This window comes from Peromyscus maniculatus, chromosome 1 (genome assembly GCF_049852395.1).
Source record: "Peromyscus maniculatus bairdii isolate BWxNUB_F1_BW_parent chromosome 1, HU_Pman_BW_mat_3.1, whole genome shotgun sequence".
Classification (NCBI taxonomy): Eukaryota; Metazoa; Chordata; class Mammalia; order Rodentia; family Cricetidae; genus Peromyscus; species Peromyscus maniculatus.
Genome location: NC_134852.1, coordinates 214,123,706 through 214,151,514, shown reverse-complemented (window position 1 = coordinate 214,151,514; position 27,809 = coordinate 214,123,706). Strand labels below are relative to the sequence as shown.

Here is a 27,809-nt window from a genome sequence, read left to right as displayed (position 1 = left end):
GTTTTCATGGAGACCAGAAGACTATGACAAGTCTTACAGGGCAGGACATTATATTTGGGTAGAGCATGTTATTTGTAACCTGGCTTTTAAAATTCTTGAGCCAGAGTAGTATTGTGGGATGAGTTGCATTTGGCAGATAAGCAGAGATTGAGCATTGCAGTTGACAGATCAATGGGTTGGACCCACAGGGCATCAGCCTCTGTCAGGGGCATCTTAAAATAGCTATGGTTTGACTTATTTATCCATATTTAAAGGCACATTCTGTTGGAGACACTCAAAAGTGCCGTGTGAAATAGCATTCTGTATTTATTTTTGGTATTGACCTAAAAGCTAGAGAATATTGTAGTCTGTCAAACCTAAATATTTTTGTAGGGTAGCACAATCTAACTTAGTGTTTTAAAACACTTACTCTACACTCCCACATATACCTTTCATTTTGGGATAGTGTCTTTTCTACCCCTTCGATAACTTAAAAAGTTGCTTGTTGTTGAATTGGTAAAACAAATAGCTAAACCCACTTAGTATTCTTCTCATTTGTTCCTTCACTTGATGCTTGTCTATATTCTATTTGAGATTGTTGGGACCGTTTATCCTGCCTACTTTTCCCCTTCCTTCCTTCCTTCCTTCCTTCCTTCCTTCCTTCCTTCCTTCCTTCCTTCCTTCCTTCCTTCCTTCCTCCCTCCCTCCCTCCCTCCCTCCCTCCCTCCCTCCCTCCCTCCCTTCCTTCCTCCCTCCCCCCCCTCTCTTTTTTTTCTTTCTTTCTTTCTTTCTTTCTTTCTTTCTTTCTTTCTTTCTTTCTTTCTTTCTTTCTTTCTTTCTTTCTTTCTTTCTTTCTTCCTTTCTTTCTTTTCTTTCTTTCTTTCCCCTCTTCCTATGATTTCTGACCACTTTAAATGCCATAAGGAAATTCAGATTTAAAAAATTTTTTTCTGTATCTCCAGAGTATTTGAGTTTTTAGTTTTTTTGATTCTCAAATTAATGGAACTAATTATATACAGAAAATTGTTTTACCAATTTAGCAAATACTCTGCTTAGTTTTTGTTTTTGTTGTTTGTTTCTGAGACAGGATCTTAGTATGTAGCCATGACTGATCTGGAACTTGCTAGCCTCAGAGAAATCTACCTACTTCTGACTCTCCAGTGCTGGAATTAAAGGCGTGCACTACCATTCCTGTCCTAGCTGCTTAGTTTTGCAAAGTTCTGTTTAAATTTATAGAAATCACTATACTTGGGCTGAGGTCCTGGAGCAGGACTTTGAACATGGCTTGCTGAGTTCAAATTACTTCTGATAGATACATCACATTCATGGCTAAGGTGGAATGCCTCGATCCAACTCACCTCTCTGGCTTGAGATCTCACATTCATATTTGGGTCCTCTTTCTCTTTTCTTTTGCTTTCAGGTTCGATCAGTTAGTAGGCTCTCATACTAATTCCTGCTGATACCTGCTCCAATGCAGTATTCTTTTGTTTGCCTTTACAGGCTCTTCATCCAGTTGAATAATGTCTTAAGAATCCCTAAATTTGTGACCATATATTCTGTGGTGTGCATACATGCATGTGTATGTGTTTGTATTTGAGACAGCACCTTACTGTGTAATCTCAGCTGGTCTCAAACTTACAGAAATCTACCTGTCTCTGGTTGCCAGTTCTGGGATCAGAGCTGTGCACCACCATGCATACCTAGCTTGTGGCCATATATTCTTGTTCAGAAACTTAAAGACTCCACCACCTGTTTCAAGTAATTATAGTTAAATTCTTAGTCATTATTAAAAACAAAACAAAAACCCTAAAACAAGAAACAGCTGAATTGGTTTATTAGTTGCAAGCATTTCTGTTGGGAAATTTGATGTAGCTAGCACTTTCTGTCCCAAGTATGCAAGATATTCTGTTAGGTACAGTGGGAATGTCCCTGATAAGAAGATGTGATTTGGTTCACTCCTGCTGAACAGTTTTCAAAAACAAGACCAGAACTCAACAGAAAACTAAGGAATTAGAGGGCAAATATCTGGGATGAGGAAACTTAGGAGAGAGGAGCTTGACATTGAACCATCTGCCTGCTAGGGCCACCTACCTATTCTGGAAGGGGAGGAGACCACTATATTCCAAAACATGTGCGTGGACTCTTCTGTTGAGTGGCATCCTCAGCTTTGGACTATGGAATTTAATAGAACTCTGATAGACTTGAGGAGAAGATATAAAATTGACCATCAAAGTTCATCAAACTGAAGGAATAGATCCCAGTAACCGTAAGAATGACAAACTGTAGACTGACTTCTTCATGCTTAGATTATAATGGTCTAGACTTGCTGGCACCTTTAGTCATGAGAAGCAAAAGTAGATTCTCTCTGGAGAAAATAATTCTTCCTTAGGCATGAATCGTTAATAATTTTCATAATCATTGTCTGGCATTCAATCAGAAATGACCAGAGTTGTAGAGTTAGATAATTGTAAAGTCTTAAGAAATATCAGATAGGAATTGATAATTCATCACCAGTAGTCTCTTTAAAGAAATATTATAGAGCATTCTTTTGATAGAAATATGTCTCAATATAATGGTTTTTTGCATTATCTTGTTATATTTTATTTTGTCATATTTATTTGTTACCTCTTAGAAGCCTGCTCTTTTGTAATGAGAGACAGAAAAGGAGTGGATCCAGAGGGGAGGGAAGGTGGGAAGGAACTGGGAGGAATAGAGGATGGGGAAATTGTAATCAGGATATATTGTATGAGAAAAGAATCTATTTTCAATAAAAGGAAAACAAAGAAAAAGTATTTTTATGATAGAAGGATGTTTATAGGTAAAAATTTGATTCATATTGGTGTGAAGAACAGTAACAAAACAGGTAAATTTATGTAAATTATGTTTTTGTTTTTACATTAATTTACTTGTGTGTGTATATGTATGTGACATAAAGAGCTGTCTGGAGAGAGGGAAGGGGAGGGGAGACTCATATGCACATGTAGAAGTCAGAATAGTTTGCAGGAGTTGATTAACTTCACCATGTCAGTCCTAGGGATCAAACTAAGGTCTTCAGGCTTGGCAGCAATTACCCTTACCCATTGAGCCATCTCATTAGCTCAAATGATGCTAATTTCTTAGAGGGTATAAAAGATACATGTAACCAGAACTCATGATAATAATATATAAGGGTTTGGAAGCAAATTGATTTAAGATGTTCTAAGGACCTTGTATTATTTGGAAAGTAGCAAAGTACTCATTTATTTTAGACTAAAGTAAGGCAAAGATACAAACTGTAAACTTGGGGTAACCTCTAAAGGGGACTAAATATAACAATAGAGGGAGAAAATATAGTAATTCAAAAATAAGCCAAGAGAGGGAGGAAAAGGGCACAAAGAACAGATGAGGCATAGACTAGTAATAACTTAAACTTCAGTCTGTTTATCATTATATGAAATGCTAAAAGCTAAGTGCTGCATAAGAAAAAGCAGTAACCAGAAGCATGGAATCCTACAGCTCTACCAAATGTTGCTGCCAAGAGGCACAGCTGAAAAATACGGATAAGGAAACAGAAAAATTGAATGTAAATGTTGGAAATGTTAGACAAGGCTGGGGAGATGGCTCAGTGGAGAGTTTTCAGTCCCCAGAGCCCATTCATAAGCCAGACACATAACACCAGTGCTTCTGTAGGGACATGGTGGAAGACAGGAAAATCTTTGGAGGCTCATGGGCCAGGTAGTTTGGTATGCATCAGAAATGATGATGATGGGAGCTGGAGAGATGGCTCAGTAGTTAAGAGCACTGACTGTTTGTCTAGAGGATCCAGGTTCAGTTCCCAGCACTCACATGGCAGCTCATAATTTTCTGCAACTCCAGTTACAGGGGACCTGGCACCCTCACCTAATGTAAAATACCAATACACATAAAATAAAAATAAAATCGTTAAAAAAATGATGATGACGACGAGCCGGGCGTGGTGGCGCACGCCTTTAATCCCAGCACTTGGGAGGCAGAGGCAGGCGGATCTCTGTGAGTTCGAGGCCAGCCTGGGCTACCAAGTGAGTCCCAGGAAAGGCGCAAAGCTACACAGAGAAACCCTGTCTCGAAAAAAACCAAAAAAAAAAAAAAAAAAAGATGATGACAATGGCAGCAAAAAGAGGCTCTATCACAAACAAGACAGAAGGTGGGGGTGTTTGTTTTAAGAAAATATGGTTTAGAGTAAATTTTAAAATGCTAGGTTAGAAAACAGTGAAGTTTTTGAAAAATCAAAAGCCTTAGCATTTATCTCAAACAACAGATGAGACCTAAAGAAAGCATTAAAACACGATGCCAGCTTGTTAGACCACTGCATTGTTTATAGCCACCCAGATAACCATGGTTCAGAGCAGAAGGAACATGCTGCTTAAAATCAAAAGCCGACCAATTCCAGCCTGGTTAAGGCAGTGAAGAAGATGGTGGCACCAACGAAGGTTTGTCATAGAGGGGACCAGAGGACTTGATGGGCAGAGGCTGCTCTGTGAGCGATGTGGGCCTGCCCAGGTCTTAAGGAGTAGTCCTGTGAAGAAAACAGGGAAGGGTGTTCCAGTGTGGTTGGCAGGGGAAAGGTAGACTAAATTCAGATGGTAGAAGCCCTTGAATGCCAGGAATTGTGTATTAGAGGATCAGTGTCATAAGATGGATTGGGGTGGGAAGGATGGGATATGAGGAAGTGCTGACTGTGGTGACCTGACAGGTCATCTGTAATTCCAGAATCTAAAAAATAAAAACCTCTGAAAAAGGATGTCTTTTCATAAATTTGGTATCCAAACTCATGCATTAAAACTTTATCTAGGGGCTAGAGAGATGGCTCAGTGGTTAAGGGCACTTGTTGCTCTTGCAGAGGACCAGGGTTCCATTTTCAACACCCACATGATGGCTTACGATCATCTGTAACTCCAGTTCCAGGGATTTGGATGCTTTCTTCTGACAGCTTTGAACATTAGGCTTGCATGTGGTACATATGCATACGTGCAGGCAAAACACTCATACACATAAAAACCAGACAAAACTTGATCTAAACTTGTGTGAACAATTTACTGGGACTCTTCTTAACTTTTCTCCTAGAAAAAGCAGTGTGTATTCTCAGGCCCTACGGGGTCTTTAAATAATACATGATTATGTACTTCAATGCCTTCTAAATTTGCCAAGCTCTGAGTAAACTAAGGTATACACTTGGCCCTGGGAGTCTTGATGAAACTATGGACCAGTTGGTAATAAAAGGGAGAAAAACTGGCCTGGTCTCATAGTTCCAGACTATCTAGGAGTACATAGAGTTACTTTGGTGCTTAGAAATGATACGGCTGCAGAACCCAGAGATCATTTCTGTTTAAAGAAAATGTTAGGTGCTCATTAGAGGTGGGAAAATAGAAAGTCAATGTTTTAGAATGTTTGACTCGACAAATATTTAATGTATATATGCTAGGCCTTGCTAGTACCTAGAAACTAGGGTTACAGAAAAATTACAGTATGGCTTTATTCTTTAGCTTTTTTTAAGGAAAAGTTGTAATGATCATTTTAATATTCTGAAATGTGAAGAGTGACAGGGTAGGAAGATAAACTGAGTTCCAAGTCCTGGCTAATTTTCTCTGCTGTGAAATTTCTCAAATTTATCTCTCACTTCCCATCTCATTAATTTAAACCTCCTTGGATGCTTGACTAGACAATAAGAAAAGATATCTTGTATCTTGGCTTTATACTTTCCCCTAGTCTGTTGTAATTTTCAGACTTCGTATGCTACCTTTTTAAGCCCTTTGACTCCATTTCCCTCAAGAGCAAGGCCATAGCCTTTGATGAGGAGTTCAAGGCTCCTTGAATGCTGAACGCTCCCTGAGAATTGCACAGCAGTTTCTAATATCTACTTGTTAACACATTCCTTACCACTAATTTCAGGACATGTTAGTTCCGACTGAAAGGACTCTGTTGTGGAATATTTAACTATGTAAAGATGTGTTACATTTGTTTATGCTGCAGAATATTACTTTAACTGTGTAAAGGTGTGTTACGTTTGTTTATGCTGCCTTTGTTAATGATGTAAAGATGTGTTACATTTGTTTATGTTGCATTTGTTTTAATTATGTAAAGATGTATTGCTGTTTCACCTTGCCTGCCTGGTCTAATAAAAAGCTGAACGGGCCAGTAGCTAGGCAGAAGAGGGATAGGCTGGGCGGTGGGCAGAGAGAATAAGTAGGAGCAGAAATGTAGGCAAAAGGAGAGAGAAGGAGAAGAGAACAAGGAAGAAAGAGAGGGACTGGCCTCTCGCCAGACATGGAGACAGCAGGAAAGTATACAGAAAGATATACAGGAAGGGGGTGGGGGGGGTAAGGTAAAAAGCCCTGAGGCAAAACGTAAAGAGAAACAGATTAAAATAAGCTAAGGCCAAGCACTCAAAACTAATAAGTCTCAGTGTCATGATTTGGGAACTGGTTGGTGGCCCAAAAGAAAAAGCCTGCTACAGGAATCTATTAGTCTATTTATTTATTTATTTATTTATTTATTTATTTATTTATTTATTTATTTATTTATTTTTATTCATTTTATATACCAACCACAGTTCCCACCTCCCTCAACCCACTCCAATCCACTCCTTAGTGGGTAAGGCCTCCCCTGGGGAGTCAACAATGCTTGGCATGTTCAGTTGAGGCAGGACCAAGTGCCTCCCCCCCCCCCAATTAAGGCTGAGCAAGAGACAGACGACCTGAACTTGTGGAAGCACATGGACACTAGATTGACAGCTAGGGAGCCTGCATGGGACCAAACTAGGACCTCTGCATATGAGCAACAGTTTCGTTGCCTGTTCTGTTTGTGTTACCCCTGGCAGTGGGACCAGGATCTATTCCTGGTGCATGAGCTGGCTTTTTGAATCTATTACTCTTTAGCAGTCACTGTTTTCCTCCCCTTTGCTCTTGGCAGCCACTGAACTTGTTCTAGATTTTGCCTGTTTTGGATACTTCAGACAAATACATCACACAGTATGTAGCCTTCTGGTTCTGGTAGTACAATGTTTTCAAGGCTTAGTGATACTTGATTAGTACCCCATTCCTTTTTATGCCCAAATGATATTCCATTGTAAAGATGGTGACTGTTTGCTTAAGCTTTATTGTAGGTAACTGGAATTCCCCCCACCTTGCTTTCAATAATACATTTGAAATTAACAGCATTTAAGATGAATTGTTCTGTTGTACTCCAATCTGGGTAATGTAATTTAATTTAATGACTATAACATTCTTTATTTTTAAAGCTGTCTTAAATGGTGATTCCACATTTGATGTGTGTGTGTGTGTGTGTGTGTGTGTGTGTGTGTGTGTGTGTGTTGCAGAATCTACTGAAACAGCTGTGAAGCACTTTTCCCCCAAGCAATTTTGTTGATAAATTTGATGTACTTGGTTGAATTTCAAGTATATCTCCACTTTAACCACCTGAGCATTGTGGCTTTTGATGTAGTTCATAGTCACTGACCATTAACAGTTGCTCATTTTCAGTCATTTGGAGCTTGTACTGTGTATTACCCACTGAGCTGTTTAAGCAGAGACTGTTTCCAGGGAAAGACAATAACGAAGTGGGGGCGACAGCACAGATAATGCTGCATTCAGGTCCTGACAAGGAGCAACCAAAAACAGAGCGGGGGAGGGGATAGTAAAAGTTTTCATTTTTAAATCTCCAGACAGAACTTTAAATTTATTTCTTTATATTTTGTGTGCATTGGTGTTTTGCCTGTATGTATGTCTGTATGAGGGTGTCAGATCTTAGGAGTTACAGTTGTGAGCTGCCATGTGGGTGCTGGGAACTGAACTGGGATCCTCTGGAAGAGCAGTCAGTGCTCTTAACTGCTGAGCCATCTCTCCAGCCCCCTCTAAACAGCACTTTATAGAAGTGCTTATCAGCTGGTTTTTTTTTTTTTTTTTTTTCCCCAAGACAGGGTTTCTCTGCGTAGCTTTGCGCCTTTCCTGGAGCTCACTTGGTAGCCCAGGCTGGCCTCGAACTCACAGAGATCCGCCTGGCTCTGCCTCCCGAGTGCTGGGATTAAAGGCGTGTGCCACCACCACCCGGCAAGCTGTTTTAATTAAAAAGAAGTTGACTGGGTACCCTTAATATAATAAAACTAGTAATTTTGGTACCTTTTAAGATAAATATATCTTGGTTTCTAGTTACTATAATTGACAAACCAATCAGTAATGAAATTAGTTGAAACTAAGCCATAATTAGTTATAACTTTATTCAGGCTGTACAAACACTGACTTATATAAGTCAAGGGCCAGCCATGTCTTGGTGTTGAGATCTCAGCAGGTGTTGCATTGCTATTTGCTTTTTGCCCAGTGGGTGGCAGTACAATCCAACTGGTTGCTTACAGCTGTCTTAGCAAAAAAAAAAAAAAGACTTAATTTTTAATTCTGTTGAAGTACAAAGTGTGTCTTAAAAAAAAAAAAACAAACAAAGACCCTCTTTACTTCCAGTATACTGTTTTTTCCTTACTAGACTGAAGATTTTAGGTAATATAATTAATTATTGGGCTGGAGAAATAGTTTGGTGATTAAGAGTACTTGTAGCTCTCATGCAGGACTGGAATATGGTTCTGCCACCTACATTGGGCAGCTCACAACAGCCTGTAACTCCAGCTCCAAGAGGTCCTGATGCATTCTTCTAGACTCCATGGGTACCCATGCACATGTGGTCATAGGCAAACACACACCCCTCTACTTACCTTAAAACAAAATTGCCTGGTACCCTTTCCTCCTAGATCTCAAACAAAATATATATCATTACCAATTATTGAATCATTCACTTGTGAATACTGAAGGCTTTTCTGAGTAAGTTATCTGGAAGTCTTTTTTTTTTTTTTTTTTTTTTTTAAGATTTATTTATGTAAGTGCTCTGTCTTCTGTACATCTTCATGAGAGAAGAGGGCATCAGATCCCATTGTAGATGGTTCTGAGCCACCATGTGGTTGCTGGGAATTGAACTCAGGACCTCTGGAAGAGCAACCAGTGCTCTTAACCACTGAGCCATCGCCGTAGCCCCTGTTTTTAAATCTAAACTAGAACTTAAGCAGTTGCAATCACAAGTTATTTTTATAAGAGAATTTGCCAGTGAGATACTGACTCTCAGCCATATCCACAAGTGCTCATTCAGACAGTAGTTTTAATGTTTACCATCAGCCTTTGATAGTAGAGACTTAGCCTTAACCTATAATATCATAGGCCTAGTGTGATCTTTCCCAGACAAATTCAGAAGTGACTTTCTGTAAGTTGCTATACAGCTGAGATTCTTGAGGCATCTGCTTTTTTCAGTTGAGGCAGATCCTGAACTTGGAACTTAGACAGCTGATACCTGCATTTGCTTATTATCAGAATGTGTAGAGTACATTTACAAATTGAATTTCTTTTACTTAATTTAAGATTTATTATTTTTTAAGTTATGTGTATATGTTACATGTTTGTGGAATTATGTGCATATGTGTGCTGGTACCCTCAGAGGCCAGAAGGTCAGATTTCCTGGAGCTGAGTCATACAGCTCTGAGCTCGACAGTATGGGTGCTGGGAACCAAAGTTTGGGTCTTCTGCAAGAAGAGCATATGCTGCTTATTTCCAAGCCATCTCTTTAGTTCCCACAGGTCACAGATTGTATTTTTGTTTAATGTTTGTTTTGAGGTAGCCATGTAATTGTTTCAAAAGATAAAAATTTTCTTTTAAAAAATAAGCACTTAGGGACTGGAGCCATGGTTCAGCAGTTCATAATGCTTGCTGTTCTTCCATAGGACCTAGGTTTGAATTGTAGCACCCATATGGTAGTCCACAACTTTCTGTAATTCCAGTTCTAGGGGTCATGCATAGTACACAGACATACATGCAGGCAAAATACCCATATACATAAAATAAATAGTACTTGGGAGCCGGGCGGTGGTGGCGCATGCCTTTAATCCCAGCACTCAGGAGGCAGAAGCAGGCGGATCTCTGTAAGTTCAAGGCCAACCTGGTCTGCAGAGTGAGATCTAGGACAGGCACCAAAACTACACAGAGAAACCCTGTCTCAAAAACCCACCCCCCAAAACAACAATAACAAAAAACCAAAAACTTAGGACTAAAGTAATGTTTGCTAAGTATTAGGAGACAGAGGCTCTCAGGTATCTATCCCACTCTCAGACTCCAGGGGAGAGCAGGTGTGAGTTGCAGGATGGAAACTATGAGGAATTCTATGCTGTTGGTCACAATGGCCAGTAATGCTTCAATGTACCTTCATTTGTTCTCTAACTTGAATCCATAGCTACCACTATTAAAGAGGAAGAAGTCTGTATGTTCATTGTTTCCTTCGTGGAGTTTGTCAGTCTTAAGAATTTAGTTCAGCTAGTGTGCTTGCTAGTTCTGTCATCTTGACACAAGCTAGAGTCATGTGAAAATAGGGAACTTCAATTGAGAAGATGCTTCCATAAGATCTGGTTGTAGGACATTTTCTTAATTAGTGATTGGCGGAGGGCCAAGCCTGTAGTGGGTGGTGCCATCCCTGGGCTGGTAGTCCTGGGTTCTATAAGAAAGCAGGCTGAGCAAGCCATGGGAAGCAAGCAAATAAGCAGCACCCATCCATGGCCTCTGCATCAGCTCCTGCCTCTAGGTTCCTGCCCTGTTTGAATTCCTGCCCTGACTTCCCTCAGTGATGGACTGTTAACCTGGAAGTTTAAGTGAAATAAAGCCTTTCTTCCCCAAGTTGTTTTTAATCATGGTGTTTCATCACGGCAGTGATAGCTTTAACTAAGATACCTGATTAGACATGGCAGGTTTACGAGGAGGAAATCTTGGATATCTGATACTCAAAAACATGAATATTGGGCTAGAGAGAGAGAGCACCATGGTTAAGAGCGCTCATTGCTCTTTCTGAAGGCCTAGTTTCAGGTTCCAATACCCACATGACTGCTCACAAACATCTGTAACTCAAATTCTGAGGGATTCTCTTCTGGCCTCCACTGCTGTCTTCAGATAAAACGCTCAAATATGTTAAACAAAAGAAAAAACAAGTCCAGGGTGCTGCTGTCTTAGTCACTGTTCTATTGTGATGAGACACCATGACCAAAGCAACTCTTAGAAAAGGAAGCATTTGATTGGGAACTGGCTTACAGTTTCAGAGGCTTAGTTCATTATCATCATGGCAGGAAACATGGTTGCAGGCAGATGTGATCTGGAGAAATAGCTGAGAGCTACATCATGATTTGCAAGCAGAGAGAAGTGTTGGGCTTGGTGTGGGTTTTTTTGTAAAACCTCAAAGCCTACCCCTGAGGACACACTTTCTCCAACAAGACCACACCTCCTAATCCTTCTAATCCTTCTCAAATAGTGCTACTCCTTGGTAACTAAGCATTCAAATATATGAGCCTTTAGGGACCATTCTTATTTAAACCACAATAGCTACTATGAAGATAAAAACATAAAAGAGATGTGGAAAGCAGCATTCTTTGCAGTCCTCTTTTTGAGGACATAAACCTTGTTCATAAACCTGTCTTCCATCTTTTAGACTATAGGTATGAGTAAATATGATATTCTGAATAAATAGATAAATAGTACATTCAGACATTTCATTTACAAGAATAGAAGTTCTTCAATGTACGTACCTGTTGAGTACTTCTGGGGGCTCTGAAACTTGTTGAAGGGTTCTACAAAATCAAAGCTGGTTTTCTACTTTGTATTATTTCCTCTTGTAATTGTTAATATTTGCAGTGATGAGGTAAGCAGTGGTGGGTAAAATTGCTAGAGCTTTTTTCACTTGTATATGTGTGAATTAGAAAACAAAACAACTCATCCAGTCTTACTTAGGAATATCTTACATGGTAGGGTATGATTGACATATGCTTGTAATCCTACCACTGGGGAGGCTTAGGAGGATCACTGCATGTTTCTCAGTCCAGCAAGTTTATGGCCAGCCTGGCCTATGTAATAAGATCCAGTCTTCAAAAAGAGTATCTGAGAACTGTAAGAATTTTTCATTTTATTGAAGTTTGACTTTGAGGTAATTAAAAAAAAATCTGTATTCAAAGGTACATGCCTTAAGAACTTCTGTTCTTATAAGAAGTCTGAATGAACTATCTATCTACTTATTCAGACCCCATACTAATAGTCTAAAAATTGGAAGACATTTATGAACAACATTTATGTCCTCAAGAAAGGGACTGCAAAGAATGCTGCTTTCCACATCTCCTTTGTGTTTTTATTTTTACAGTAGCTATGGTGGTTTAAATAAGAATGGCTCCTACAGTCTCATATATTTGAATGCTTAGTTATACACCCAAGTATGGTCTGAGTGTTGAGAAAACTACCCTTTCCTATAGAACACCATGTTTACTTGAAGAATGAATGGGATGAAGAACAGACTAATTATTCAGATTTAGGTACTTAAAATGTGTCAGCAGTTAGAAGATCTATGTAACTGATTGTTTTCCAGTGGCCAATGTGCTGTGGTAAAAAATATGTAAATTAAAGACTCCCAAGTAGAAGATAAACCAGAGCTCCATGTAATATTTAGTGCACCCACTGGTAGTTTCAGGAGTCTTAATTCACACTGCAACAAATTTTTAAGAAACAATCATTTGTTAAGCTTCTGAGAAAGAGTATTTGTTGTGTCTTGAAAAGGCTACTAAGGGCAGGTGGCAGTGACAGCAGCACACGCATTTAACTCCAGCATTTGGGAGGCAGGGGCAGGTGGATCTCTGAGTTTGAGGCCAGCTTCGTCTACAGAGCAAGTTCCAAGACAGCCAGCGCTGCACAGAAACTCTGTCTCAAAAAACTAAACGACAAAAAACCAGAGGGTTTCTCCCTCCCCCATTTACAAATTTCTGAGGTTAAATTTTCTTCCTTTACTTCAAAAAACATAATAATTGATTATTGAAGCAGATGGCAAGAATTAAGTTGTAAGAGACTTGTTAAAGTGTCAAAATAATTGCCAAAGTTACTTAAGTACATTTGGATTTGTTTTGGAAGATTATTTTTCATAAAAAGTATATTTATATGTAATGACTATTATCATATTAGAATGAATTAATTTGTATTTTTAAATATGTAAATTATTTAATTTTTTTAGAATATAGACATTCAAGTATAAAGGAATGAGAATTATATGCCTCAGACTATTAAAAAAAAGTTAGAAAGAATTAAAATGTTCTAGGACTAATCAACTTTTTTATACATTTAATGTTCAGATGTTCATAGTTATATTTCTAAGAAAAATTTTATTAAAAATTATTCAACTTTATCCTCTCCCTGAAAAGCATTGTGTAATATATCTTGTGAACATAATGTAATAGACCGCCATTCAAAGATTTATTTTAACTTTTAAATTTGACTTGTTTTATCATAGCAATGTATCAATTTCCTAAGCTACATTGAAGCATATAAAGGGTTATCATGGTACACAATGTAACAAAGGCTCATGTAGTGGAATATTTTAAGGTCTGTTACTTTTGTGTATGTTGCATTTGTTTAACTCTGTGAAGCTGTGTTACTGTGCCTGTGTGAAACACCTGTTGGTTTAATAAAGAAGTGGCCAATAGCAAGGCAGGAGAAAGGATAGACTGGGCTGGCAGGCAGAGAGAAGATATAGGAGGAGAAAGCTGGGAGGAGGAGGAAGACATCAGGGGCCAGCCACCCAGCTACACAACAAGCCATGGAGTAAGAGTAAGATTTACAGAAGTTAGAGAAAAGGAAAAGCCCAGAGGTAAACGATAGTTGGGATAATTTAAGTTAAGGAAAGCTGGCTAGAAACTAAACCAAGCTAAGGCAGGGCATTCATAATTAAGAATAAGCCACCATGTGTGATTTATTTGGGAGCTGGGTGGCAGCCCCCCTCCCCCCAAAAAAAGAGTAAAAACTTCCAACAACAGCCTTGGGATGTTGCCAATTGGATAATTTTATCAAAAATGAAAATCTCGGGCTCAGTGGTTAAGAGCACTGACTGCTCTTCTGGAGGTCCTGAGTTCAATTCCCAGCAACCACATGGTGGCTCACAACCATCCGCAATAAGATCTGGTGCCCTCTTCTGGCCTGCAAGGACACATGCAGGCAGAATACTGTATACATAATTGTGGTTGATATATTGTGCACCCCAATAAACTTATCTGGGGTCAGAGAACAGAACAGCCACTATATTAAACATAGATGTTAGGCAGTGGTAGCACACGCCTTTAATCCTAGCATTCTGGAGGCAGAGATCCATCTGGATCTCTGTGAGTTTAAAGCCACACTGGAAACAGCCAGGCATAGAGATCCACGCCTTTAATCCCAGGGAGTGATGGCAGAAAGCAGAAAGGTATATAAGGCGTGAGGACCAGAAACTAGAGTTGGTTAAGCTTTTAGCTTTTAGCAGCAGTTCAGCTGAGATCCATTTGGATGAGGACTCAGAGACTTTCAGTTTGAGGAAACAGGATCAGCTGAGGAGTTGGCGAGGTGAGGTTAGCTATGGCTTATTCTGCTTCTCTGATCTTCAAGCGTTCATCCCAATATCTGGCTCCAGGTTTGTTTTTATTAATAAGACCTTTTAAGATTTGTGCTAAAACGTAATAAGTCTTTTTAAAAGTCTCCATCTATGTTGATTTTAAGTATTGCAAAGCATATATATATATATATATATTTATATTTATATATATATATTTATATTATATAATATATATATATTTGAAGACCTTAGTGATGAGGAAACAATAAAGCATAGCCGCCTTTATTTTGAATTGAATGGTGATGCCTGTGATGACCTACCTATGCTCTTGGACTTTTGTGTTACACAAAGCTGGAGTTCTTTTGGTCCTTGTCCTTTTTAAATTGCCACCTAATTGCTGAGCTACGAGGTAGCTTGCTTTCTAGGAAAGCAGTTTCTTCTCCTAAAACTCTCTAAGTCTCATTCTTCTTGGTGAACTCCTAGCTTCCTTCAAAATGGCTCCTTTCCCCTCATTTGCTGTACAAACATCCTACTTCATCTCTTCTTCCTCTTGACACACCATAGAATTCACATCCCTTGGCTTTATATGTGTCTTGAAAACTGAGGGGCTTGTTCTCTGGACCCTCATCTGTGGAGCCATTCACCCCACCCTAGTCTGCAATATCTGAAGCTCATTGTGCCATGGTGTGGTCTGTTCTTGTACACCCTCCGTGTTTGCACAAAATGGATGCTTCCTGCTGTGTTTCAACGTTTCAGTGATTTTCTTTTCCCACTTTGGCAGTACCCAAAGGGTACTAGTAAGCGCTGAACATTTTATTTCTCGGCTTTGCCTTGTCATCCTTTCTCAATCAGTAAATGGCAAATGTCCATTTGTCCCAGCCTTGAGCTTGGCAGTAGAGTTAGAGTAGTAAGTGTTGGGAACTAGTTGGCCTATCTAAACACCATTGCTGACCAAGTCACTCATCTTAAAATGTCTAATTTGGTTTTAGGAATTGTATATGCTTTGGTGAATGGTAGTATCATGTTTACTAAATCCACCTTGCTGTCTGGGTTCTTCATGGTTAAGAGTTGGAGTGTTCCTTGAGAGTACCCTGTTGGTAAAGTCCAGTTTTATTTGTTTTTGGACCATACATTCTTATTGTGTTACCCAGGCTGTTCTCAAACTCCTGGGCTCAAAGGATTCAGCCTCCTTGGGAGTACAGGTGCTCTTCACTATACCCTCTTAATTCCAGATAGAAAAAAATATTTGATGAAACCCACAAATAAAGGCTTTTTGGAGCCTTTAGGATTAAAGATTTATCATTGATTATTTTCATGTGTACTTATGCGCCCACATGAGTTTATGTGTACCATGTGTGCAGGAACCTGTGTGGTCAAGAAGACAGAATCAGGTCTCTTGTAAAATACCCTGTATGTACTGGAAACTGAAGCTGGGTTCCCTGCAAGAACAGTAAGTGTTCCGAACTGCCAAACCATGTCTCCAGCTCCATGTTCAGTTATTTTTAATAGTGAAAATGGTTCTAGAGACCAAAATGTTTTAGACTCAATAGAATAAAACCTACTCCCAAGATAGTTATAAAAAGTACATGTTGGTATTAGTATAACTTAACATTTGTGTAAAGAGCTATTAGACTCCTGTTTCTACAAGCAATATATGTTGAAAGGATAGAAAAGAATTAAGTGGCAGGTGTTTCATGGAGGAAGAAGTGAAAATAAAACTCTGAACCCATTTGAACTGGTTGAGGGTGTGGCTGTGGTAGAGCACCTTTGTCTGGCACTGGGTGAGGCTCTTGGTTCAGCCCAAGCACTTGCACCACTTTCCCTAAATATTGGAAGAAGTTTATGACAGGCATTATTTTTCCCACAGCTTGCTTTTTCTTGTTTGATGTGAGGGATTTTTTTTCCCCCAATTAATGTCCAAGCCAGATACTATCATTTTGGAATAGTAAAACTCAAACTAGGTAGCATTTTCCCCAATGGGGACCAGAGTAATACAGAATGTAGGTTTTTAAAGAGGAACAGTTTGATTAGTATTTTCAAAATGACATTCATTTCTAGGTTCCTGGAAAAGATGGAGTTTGTTTTCTCAGACTGTCATACATTATAGTCTTGTCATTTCAAAGGTTTTGAGTGAGTGCTGCATGAAATGTAGAAGTAAAAAAAGCTAAGTGTTCTGACATTTGATTCAGCACAAAAAGTACTTTTTAATACTCCTAACCTTTGAGGTTTGGGGACTTTGTAAAGAAATAAGGAGCTCAATTTTATTTATTCTCGCTGCTGTTAAATGTGCCTTTTGATCAGTGTTCATGTTTTTAACTCTTAGACGAAGTGTCCTTTTATAAAAAGGAAAAATATTTTAATATAACAGCTTTTCAGATTTTTTTCTTCTATATGTGTAAAATTTACTTCTTTGAATGCTGAGTATCATTTCCTGAGTTCTTTGAAGCTGCTTTGAGGAAGATGATGCATGCCAGTCTGTTCATTTCCAGTGGTTAGGTTCACCTGTAATGTGGAACCATTTCCCCCAAGTTCTCTGGTTGACAAAGATTGCTTTTTAAAATATCACTGGAATTTTCTAAGTGTTAGGCACATGGTTGCTGTTTACTCCTACTCATATAGATGTGAGTTTGTTTTGTCTGATTCTTGACACATTCTTAGAAATAGTGTAGGGTGGGTATTGCTCCTCAGTATGGAAACAAATTCAAAGGGATGAATTAGTTACTCAGTATCATAAAGCCTTATTAATACTGAAATAGAAATTTAGATTCAAACAGTGCTAGGTTAGATTCATACATAAATTTTAGATTTCAAAAGACTCTGTCTTTGAAAAACATATGTCTCCTCTCCTGTATTCCAGGCATTCTGGTCAGATTGGAGAGGAACAGGTAGGGCACAGGTCTTGCCTCAGGGGCTTGCAGTTAGTGGCAGGGGTGAGTGGGAGCAGTGAGTTGCCTGCTGAAGGGCCATGGAACTCAGATATTCTGAGAAAGTTACATATCTTCAAGGAATAAAGCAAGTCTGGTGAAGGGTAGGAAAAGAGATGTTTGGGCAGACAAAAGAACACTGATACTACTTGGTATTGGCTAGTTTATACAGAGGATATAGGATGCAGAAGCAGAAAAGTAGACAGTGTGCCCTAAATTAAGAAGTCAGAATTAAGAATAAAAAGTGGGGATTTGAGAGTACTAAGAAGGGAGTTTCAGTACAAAATATCTCAGAGTCACCAGGATCTGATTGAGTCTTAGTGCATATTAAACTTAGCTTGGGATCACAGTCAAATAGTTAAGTGTTTCTGAGCTGTTTACCTCCTATGTATGATGAAGAAAACCTTTATTCCACAGGCAGTTAGGAGGACTTAAGAAAAGAAATGGAAAGAGAACACTAACCTGTAAATACTCTGTAATGAAAGATGAAGTAGAGATGGCTCCCCAAATATATTCTGAGCTTCTAGGTAGAAGTGAAAACATTTATGAGGTATTTTACAAATTACAAATTTTAAAAATTAAAAACATTTGAGAGTATTAGAACATTGAACATTTCTTAAATAGCTAATACATGACTTCTGTAATTTCACTTTAAAAATATTCTTAATTTTTTAATGTGTATTTCTGTGTGTGTGTGGGTGAGTGGCTGCCTGAAGAGGCCAGAAGAGGTCTGGGATCCTTGGTGCTGGAATTACCAGTGGTTGTGAGCTGCCTGGTATAGGGGTTTGGGGAATCAAACTTAGGTCCTTTGGGAGAGCAGCAAGCACTCTTAACTGCTGAGCCATTTCTCTAGCCCCTAATTTTATGTTGTTGGACTTGTTACTTAGGAGTCTTAGTGTGGCAGAACTTGAAAGCAAGATATTGTCTTTAAGGTCTGGTTGTCAGGTGAAATTTCCAAAGGACAGGCCTTATGTGGGATGTGTTTTGTTTTTGTATTTTATACATTCCCATTCCTCAACACCCTGACCCAGGAATTAATGTTTGGTTGAACATGTGTATCTTATCATTTGCTAATATTTTAATCTTTTAAATTACCCTTTCATTTAAGCTTCTTTAATATTAAAATTAACATAAAGAATAAAATAAAATAGTACATGGATAAATTTTTTTGTAAAACATAACCTCTTAACTTACAGTACCACAGCAAGATACCATAGACTGGGAAACATTTCTTATGGTAGTTTGGAAGCTGAGAAGTTCAAGATCAAGTTCTGGGTTAGAGGTTCCTGTTGAGGACTCTTGCTGACTTGTAGGTAGAAGCATTTTCACCAAAGCCTTTCCTCTGTGCCACATTTTGATAGCTAAGGTTTGGGAGTAAGCCCTTTGGCGTCCCTTTAAGGGCACATAGTCTTGTAGGATGAGGGCCATGCTCTTATGACCTCATGGAATCTTGTTTCCTTATTTTAGATACAGCTACACTGGGAGATCAGACATGTTCAGTCAACATACCGTAAATTTCTAGAGGTTTCCTTAGTTACTTTTGTGACTTAGTATTTTGTAACAGTAGGTGTGCATTATACTGTACTTCAGTCTAGACCTGCAGGTATATGTGAGTCATTTGAGTCCTTACTTCTCATGTTGATAGGTTGTTAGCTAAAGAAACCAAGCTAATATTATAAAAAGTAGCCGCTCCAATAGTGTCTTTAAAAAAAGATTGGCTTATTTTATGTGTGTAAGTGTTTTACTTGAGTGTATGTTTGTGTATCTTGTATGTACAGTGCTTGTGGAAGCCAGAAGATGATGTTGGGTTCCCCAGAACTAGAGGTACAGATGGTTGTAAGCCGCCATGTGGGTGCTGGGAACTGAACCTGGGTCCTTTTGCAAGAGCAGCAAGCATAATTAACTGCTGGGCATCTATTCAGCCCCTCTGGTAGTATCTTGAGCCTGTTCTATATGCTTGAATTCCTTACCCCTCCCCCCACCCCACCCCAATTCAGGGCCCAATGTAGTTTGATTCCTGTAGGGAGCGTCTTCCCTAATTCAATGGTGATTTATTAAAATCTTAATATGTTAAAGTTATACAGTTTTTAAAGGTGACTAAACTGATTTGGAACAAAGAAACCTTAACTGACTTTAAAGTATTTTAAAGACACACACACACACCACCCCACCCTCTTACTGGGAATTTGGATTCTTTCTAAGTTGGTTTGTATTACAGGAGGTTGAAGAAGGACTTTCACCTGGTTTCTCAGTGTGTTTATGTTGATATTCTTTCTTAAAGGCCAGCCCTCCAGACCTCTATATCGAAAGATTTAATATAGCTCTGGGACAGTATATGGGAGCATTGCAGAGCATCGTGCCTCTTTTCATATATATGGTAAGTTAGAACTCTGTTTACCTTTCCCAAACCATGTGGGCTTAATTGTGTTCTGGTTTTCTTTTGCTGTATTTTTTAATTTCCATTTCATTCCTGAGTCAGATTAAAGATGGGTGTGTCTAATCACTACCTTATTCTTTACAGCACATCTAAATGGAATAAGCCTAAAAGTGAAGGTGAGAGAGACGAAATCATGCCCAATTTTGAGAATGAAGAAAGGCATTTCTTCCCTTCCTCATAATTTTCTTTATTAAATTTGTTCTTTCACATTTCATACTATATATAGTATATATAGTTTACTTTCTCCTCCAACCCTTTCTTATCTCCAGATAAAGGGGGGTGCTGCACCCTCATCCCCATATTCCCACAGGTCCCATTTTCACATTCTTGCTGAAAGAAGACCTTTAACTCCTTTCAGCAAGGAGAATATTAGTTGATGTTAGAATGAAAAACCTTTGTTCAGCAAAATACCAAAACCAAAAATAGGTGAAGAAGTTTGTAGGAAATTTACAAAACACAAGACACAGGTTTGTCTTCGCTAACTAGTTTTCATAGATTACGTAGGAAAGGGTCAGCAATACTGTTTTTTGACAAAAAGATATTGAATTGGATAGTTCACAGAAAATACATAGCATAAAAAAGGAAAATTATATCCAACATCATTGTTAAATACAAGTTAAAATTACTTTTTAAAAAGTTCTTGGAAATACTCATTTCTGATGAAGCTGTAGAGAAAACTGGTCTATAATTTAGATATAAATTGGTAAAATTAGAGTGAATTGGTAAAATTGCCTTGGAAGACTCAAAATGTTATCTCTAGAATTTCCTCAAACTCATGTAGAGCTAGAATACAGGATCAGCTTTGATTGCACACCTATTGGCATGGTTGTAGTTTTTAACTAACCATGTACATCTTGTTTTTATGGTTTTTGTTTGATTTTTTTTTTTTTTTTTTTTTTTTTGAGGCAAGGTTTCTCTGTGTAACCACTCTGGCTATCCCTGGAACTTGCTTTGTAGACCAGGCTGGCCTCCAGCTCATGGAGATCCACCTCCGTCTGCCTGGGATTAAAGGCCTGCACCACCACTGCCTGACTTATATAGCCTTTTTTTACAGAAGGGAAAACACTGTTCAGAACCAAGAGAGTGAGTGAGCGGTTTGTTTTCTATTCTTTGGCATTGAGCTAGCATTTAAACATGAACAAATGTAATGTTTTTAGATTTGTGTTTGTTTTTTTCCTAGTTAGGCTGATTTTGGTTGCAAGAAAGAGAGAACTTGATTCAAAGTGACTCAGGTAAATAAGGAAGCAGACCTTGAGTCCTTGAGAGTAGGCAGTTCCCAGGGTGTTCTAATCAGGGTTTCTGTTTTGTCCCTTGCTGTACACCATACAACTCATCTTATTTTGGATATAAATGAAACAACTTTCCCTTCAAGGACTGCTTGCTCTCAGCCTGATTAGGGTATCTGCCTCTAAACAGAGATAGTATCTGGAATTTGGTGCACTGACCATTGCTGAAGGGCATGTTTACAGGGACTCTTCCTGGTAGCTTCCACTGCTTGCCTTCAGCCTGGATGTTGAGGAGTGCCTTCCCGAATTTCAGCATTGCCTTTTGATGCTTCTCATGAATGCTTAAAGGACATGGCACACAGTGTGGCTCCATATTGCTGTGATTGTTTGGATCTTCCAGCCTTTTAACCTCATGCCAAAAAGACCTGTGACTAGGAATGGCTGGGTTTTGCTGTTTGCTGGGTATTTTTATTTTATTATTTTTTAAATCGATACATTTATACATTATTTCCTAAAACAACACTTAGTTCTCCCACTCATGGAAATGATTACTTTCCATTGTTGATATATATAAACTTTTTTTTTTTTTCAGAATAAGTTTTACATAGAAACTAAGCTTAACAGAGACTTAAAAGATGATCTTATAAAGCTGTTTACGGAACACGTTGCAGAAAAGCACATTTACAGCCTAATGCGTAAGTAATTTTACTTCTTATGGGGGTGAGACAGCACTAGCCATGGTCTCCTTTTTCCTTCCTCCCTCCCTTCTCCATCTCAGTGTTACTCTTTCCTTTCATCTGAGAACATTGTCTACTAAACTCCAATATTGACATCTGTAGGACCAGAGAGCAGGAAGTTGTAAAGCCTACCTCAGTCTGGAGAGAGATACCTGGGGATTGAAACTGTGGTTTACGGATCATCCACTGTTGTTAGATACTTAGGCGGGTCATGTATTGGACTGTGTCTTGTGCCTGGTTGTGTTGCTGTTTCTTCACTGAGCAGAAGTATGATTAGCAGGGTCACATGTAACTGCAGTGTCATTGACTCTCAAAGGAGCACTGGGTGTCTGAAGGCCAGCACAGATTCTATCTGGTTTCTACTATTAGTCTAGTATGGCTGTTGTTCCCCATGTTAGCAAGCAGCTAGCCTCCTGTGGATTAGCATTTGTAAAATATTACCATGGCTGTACAGATAGCTAATTATAATACAAGTGCCAAGCTCAGTGAGGTTTTTCCCCATCCCCGGCTCACAATAGGTGGCATTGTTTCCTCTTCATCTAAAGGAGTGCATTCCAGGTATACCATCACTTGTTACTCAGCACCTTCAAAAAAGCTCTGTTTTGATCAGTATTTAGTAATTGGTACTAATGTAGATTGTAGTTTTTCCCCCCAGTCTTTTAGTTGTAATTAGTTGCTGCCATACAAAAGTTTTACTGAAATTTACAAAGTAATTGTTTTAAGGTTGACCACAAACTCTTTTTGTCACTTTTGATTTTAAAATAAGAGAAGAGATTTATATACTGGACCAGTTTACTTTTGCAAGTCACAGTTTTCACACAGTTAGTATAGATTTGGTTGACATCATTTTGCTCCCAGAAGATCCAGAAACTTGGACTTATAACATGCATTGTTTTTAAGACTGGACAGATAACTTGTAAGAATTTTTGTACGTTAACCCTGAGGTATTCCACTTGTTTTGGTTTTGAGAGAGGGTCTTGCTTAGCCCATATTGGCTTGGAACTTTAAGCAATCCTCTTGCCTGAGCCTTCCAACTTGTGGGATTACAGAGGTGTATTGCTGCACCAGCTTCTGGCCATTGGTTTTAGCCTTGGATACTGACATTGTTTTTAACTTTTTAAAGCACATTTTCTTCTTTGTTAAAATTTTATAAAGAAATGCTATGTCTGATAGAAATATGTATTTTCTTTCTAAATTTGTCTTTATACTTGCTAATAATTTGGAAGTTAACTTTATTGGCCATATGGAAAAAATATTGAAGAGAATATTGCACTTAGATTGGATGTGAGTGCTTTCTAGTCTGGAGTTTTCATGAAATTGACACTTAAAGGATACATCCTTTTTCCAGAAAATAGAAAAAGCCCTTAAATTTTTGTAAGTTGGATAAAACTAAACACATTAGATATTTATTGAGCAGTTAGTAGGTATTGTACATATGATAGAAGACACAAAGTGGCTGCAGGACACATTGGTTTGGGTCCCAGGACAAGGGAGCTCTATAAATGTTTTAACAGTTGTAAAGATGATTATTTAAAGGAGTTTTGAACAGGAACACACACAGTTTACATGTAGTAGGACCTGTTCTAGATATTTTACAAGTATTATTTAAATATCTTGACACTATAGGTAGGTGGTTATTACCATAGAAATTGAGGCAGAGAGATAAAAATGAAGTCAAAACAACAGTGATTCAGAGTTGGTATGTTGACTCTAGTGGCTATAATACAAGTATACTTAGTGTCTAATTTTCTAAAAATGTGAATATTAGTTTCCTTCCTTTGGCCTTTAACACACTTGGATGTGCTACTATTCCATTCACTGTTGTTTGGAAACATAGTGGCTTCAACCAGCAGCATCTTTTAATTTTCTGTGTAATCTGGAAAGGACTTGGTAAGGCACTTTATCTGCCTTGCTCCACACTGGCTGATGTGGCCCAACTAGGGCTTTCTGTTGTTGGCTAACGTGACTGCTAAGTTAGTGTGGTTTTTAATTTCTTAGGTTTTTCTCCAACAGTGAATGTTCTAATATTCAGAAAATAGAAACTGGGAAACTATGTCTAAAGTCCTGGTCTCAGAATAAATTTTCTGCATTTTGTTGGGTGAGCAATAATCACAGAGCCTAAACTTCTGGGGTGAGGGGGATGATCATGGACCCCCATCTCTCAGTGAGAAGTATTTCAAACGAGTGTGTGAGATTCCATGACTTAAACTAGTAAGGCAAGAAAATAGAAAATAAAATCCTGTGTGCTAAAAACAAATTGGTACTCGATGTCTTCATGTTCATGAATTAGTATTTGTGACTAAGAAACAGTGAGTGTTGTTATTGTAGGTGAAGCTAGTTTCCCATCAGCACTGTGTATGATCTTTGCATACATGTGTCCTTAGAAAATAAAGCGACATGGTTTTGACTGGTAACAAAATTGCTTTCCTCAGAAATTTGTTTTCACTTTGAATTAAACTGAATGTAGAACTAGGAGGATTTACATTAATTAAAGTATTTGCATGGTACTGTACTGAGCAGATGCAGATGTAGTAATCAGGTTGGACATTTCCAGAGAAAGTATAATGTGTTGACTTTTGCAGTTAAAGGTAGTTTACTTTGCAGATAGTTTCAAATATTTGTACTTAAATTTCCTTAGGAATCTATATTTTACTTTTAGACCCTTGTAGTTTGACACTTTTTAAATTCATGTAGTTTTAGTTTTCATTTCTAGAACAAATTAATAAAAGAATCCCCTGGACTATGAAGGCAGTAAGATGGCTGAATAGGTCAGGTTGCTTTCTGCTAAGATGACCATCTTAGTCCTTGGATTAGGAGAGTGGAAAGAGAAGTGGTTCTCACAAGTTGTCTTCTGACCTTCAGATATGCACTGTGGCATTCATGCATGTATGTGCACTATACACTATAAATAAATGTAATGAAAATGTAAAAGAAAATCCTGTGCAAGATCTTAGCACCAAGAAATATTTGAAACATCAGAGGAGTTCAGGACCCAGCAAGATACTTAAGAATTTAATGTCTATGCCTAGGCTTAACCCCCCTTTGATTGACATACTTCTGTGAGTAAAAGGATTGTTGAAGTACGCTGTTTTTTGATACATGGCTTTCAGAAGAAACCAATTACTAAGAACAACACTTTACTAGCACCAGTCCATGTAAAACAAGTGAGTCTGTGGAATATGTTTGGTGAAGGAAGAGCGATTACAGGGTTCAGAGGGAATAGAAGTTTCCCAACCATATGAAATGCTCATCCAGTTAAAGCAAACAAAGATGGCAAAGGCCAGAACTTGCTGGGTGCAGTAAACACCCCATCCCCTTGCATCCTTAGCAAGTCCCAGTTCTTTAGAGAAAAAAAATCTGGAAAATCCTTTAAACTTACTTTGTCTGAAGAGTGTAGATGGAGAAGAGAGGATGTTAGCAAATTATTAAAATACTTTATCAGCTCTTGATAACCCTTTATTGTTTGGAGGTTTTGTTTTGTTTGCTTTATTGAGATGGAGTCTCTTATATCCCAAGCTGGCTTGAAACTCTTAAAGATGACCTTGAACTTCTGATCCCTCTGCTTTCACCTTCCATGCCTGGTTTAGGTTGTGTTGGGGGTCAAACCCAGAACTTTGTACACGGTAGGCAAACACTAACAAACTGAACTACATCCCTAGCCTGTAGTAATATTTATTCTTGAATATAATTATTTATAGTTAGTTCACCCCAAATTATTTATACACATTTCATGTGCTGTGTATGTCTTTTTAAAATTTGCCATTTCTTCATAGCTGTCAGGTTGGCATAGAAATTATGGTAGGGACTGTTGGCAGAGTCATTACTTAGCCACATATTGAGTATGTGATTAAGTATGAAGGCCTCAGGAATTGGTCAAAAACTAGGAACATAGATTGGTAAAAAGAACACTTATATTTGGGGTACATGCTGAGTACCTAAGGCTTTCAGAACACAACATTTAGAATTTCAGTTTTTAAACATTAGATTTTTATGACAGTTCATATTTGTCATCCTAAATCGAAACTATATGTGGATGATGAGAAGAAGATAGGAAGAATAAAGAAAGCACCTCTGATGATCTTTATTAGTAAATTCCATAGCAAGTCACAACCTGTGTCTAAAGTTACCAAATCCTTGAAGTAAGGAAGTATTTCCATTTTCAAAATGACATGGATAAAGGAAAATAGTTAACTATAAACCTGGCTTATATAAAATCCCACCATTTAGTTTTCTCTTTCTTCTTTCTCCCCCCCCCCTTTTTTGTTTTGGATAGTAAATATTTCTATAGTGGGTATTTTTGTTTGTTTGTTTTACTCTTTGAGAGACAAATTTAAAATGAACTGTTTCAGGGTAGTAGCACTTGCTCTGCCCATAAACATGGGATTAGTATCTGTTAATGATATAATAGAAGTGTTATTGAAGTAATTACTTGTTTTAAAAATAGAGAAAATGTAGATAATATAAAAGAAAGCTGACTCTCTGTTCAGAGTCAGAAGTCAAGGTTACTTTCAAAGTTGCTGAAGTAGAAAAGGTGAGTTGTGATCATCTCTAGCATTGCATTGGAAGATTTTTTATAAGAAGATGGAGCTATGGCTTTGATACAGTTAATAAAATTACTGTTGGTTGAGTATCCCTAATCTGAAAATCCAAAATGCTCTAAAATCTCTAATTTACTTTGTTTGATGGGGAGGGAGTTTCACTATGTTGTTCTGGCTGGCCTCTAACTTCGAGAGATCTGCCTGCCTCTGCCTTCTGAGGGCCAGGGTTAAAGGCGTGTGCCACCATTCCTAGCTGAAATCTGTAGCTTTTTTTTTAACATAACAGAAATTCGAGTGTTTCAGATTTGTTACATTAGGGATGTTCAGCCAGTAAAATCCAAGACAACTTCTGATCCAAGCACTTTAGATGAGGGTGGTTTGAAGAAAGAAGGTCCTGTGTCATCTTCACCCCACACAATGAGTGCCCCAGTGCTGTTGCTTCTGGAAGGCTTTACTCCTCTGCCTCCTCTGCACTGCTTTGCTTATTAGTACTGCAGCAGATCAGTGCAGATTCCTGCTTTATAGAGTGCTGTGCTGAAGGCTTTTGTAATCTTGTGTGTATAAGCTCTTGACCTGTCTTGTGCTGCTCTTTTCTTGTGGTCTTTACCTTTTCAGACTTAGAAATACTAATAGAGAGACATTTTTGCTGTTAGCAAGTGTTACATGCTTTTTTCTTTCTTTTTTTATTTTTATTTTTTGTTTCTTTATTTTTTTATTTTTTTCATTTTCTTTTTCTTTTTTTTCTTTTTTTTACCTGTTTTTTCTTCTTATTCCAGCTTTACTTTTAGAAGCCCAGTCAACACCATTTCAGGTCACACCTTCAACTATGGCAAATATTGTGAAAGGCCTGTACACTCTCAGACCAGGTAAACACCTGTCATTTCTGTTGGGATTGGGCCTGTGTTTTTATTTATTACAGCCTTATACAAAAGGACAGTGGTTCTTTATATGCTTCGTAAGGCCAAATGACATTTGGGTTTACTGTAGTAAAAATCCTAGAACTTAAATCTGTGTGAAATGTTGGTTTAGAACTCACTTGGAACTCATTTTCTACCAGTGAAAAGCGGCTGCTTTGGTTTTTATAGAGAGAAATCCAGAAAATAATTTGCTGATACATTTCCTATGTGTGCTGACACTTAAAAGTGTCATCATCTGTGAACTGAAGCAGGAGGATAGTGAGTCTAAATCCAGCCTGAAAGCCACATAGGTAGACTGTGTTGCAAAACAAAGCAAGAAAATGAATCTCGTGTTTGGTGTTAGTTTTGTCTTTGTTGTTATGGAGGTTCTCCTTTATTTCACCCTGTCAGATGTGTAGGAGTACACATTCAAATTACATCTTCTAGTTCATTAATAACTTGGCAAAGGGATCTAGAACAGTGATAAAGTTGTGTCATGAGGATTTGAGGGAAGACACATAAACAATACCTATATTCACAAGCAAGGCCTGTAAATGACTGTAGTGTGTCTACTTCATAGTAAAAGCATGGTTAGATGCAAAGCAATCTAAAGAGCCTTTGTAGGGCCTCAAGCTTGCCACTGAGTTA

The 27,809-nt window shown here is 38.2% G+C and overlaps 1 protein-coding gene and 1 long non-coding RNA gene across 3 annotated transcripts in view; one reads left to right on the top strand and one right to left on the bottom strand.

The window, feature by feature from the left end:
• Cacul1 (CDK2 associated cullin domain 1) overlaps positions 1–27,809 on the top strand; it is an 81,494-nt gene that overhangs the window by 39,508 nt on the left and 14,177 nt on the right. Inside the window, exons 4-6 of one of the 2 annotated variants that reach the window (XM_006978467.4) lie at positions 19,609–19,704; positions 21,583–21,685; positions 27,042–27,131. In XM_006978467.4, the coding sequence (XP_006978529.3) occupies positions 19,609–19,704; positions 21,583–21,685; positions 27,042–27,131 (289 nt within the window). The remainder of the gene's footprint in view (positions 1–19,608; positions 19,705–21,582; positions 21,686–27,041; positions 27,132–27,809) is intronic. The other variant, XM_006978468.4, reaches the window with a different exon arrangement.
• Positions 8,046–18,813, bottom strand: LOC121824708 (uncharacterized). Its single transcript, XR_006066654.2, has 3 exons — positions 18,522–18,813; positions 17,790–17,850; positions 8,046–8,344 (listed from the first exon to the last, which is right to left on the bottom strand). It is a non-coding gene; the product is annotated as an uncharacterized LOC121824708 (long non-coding RNA).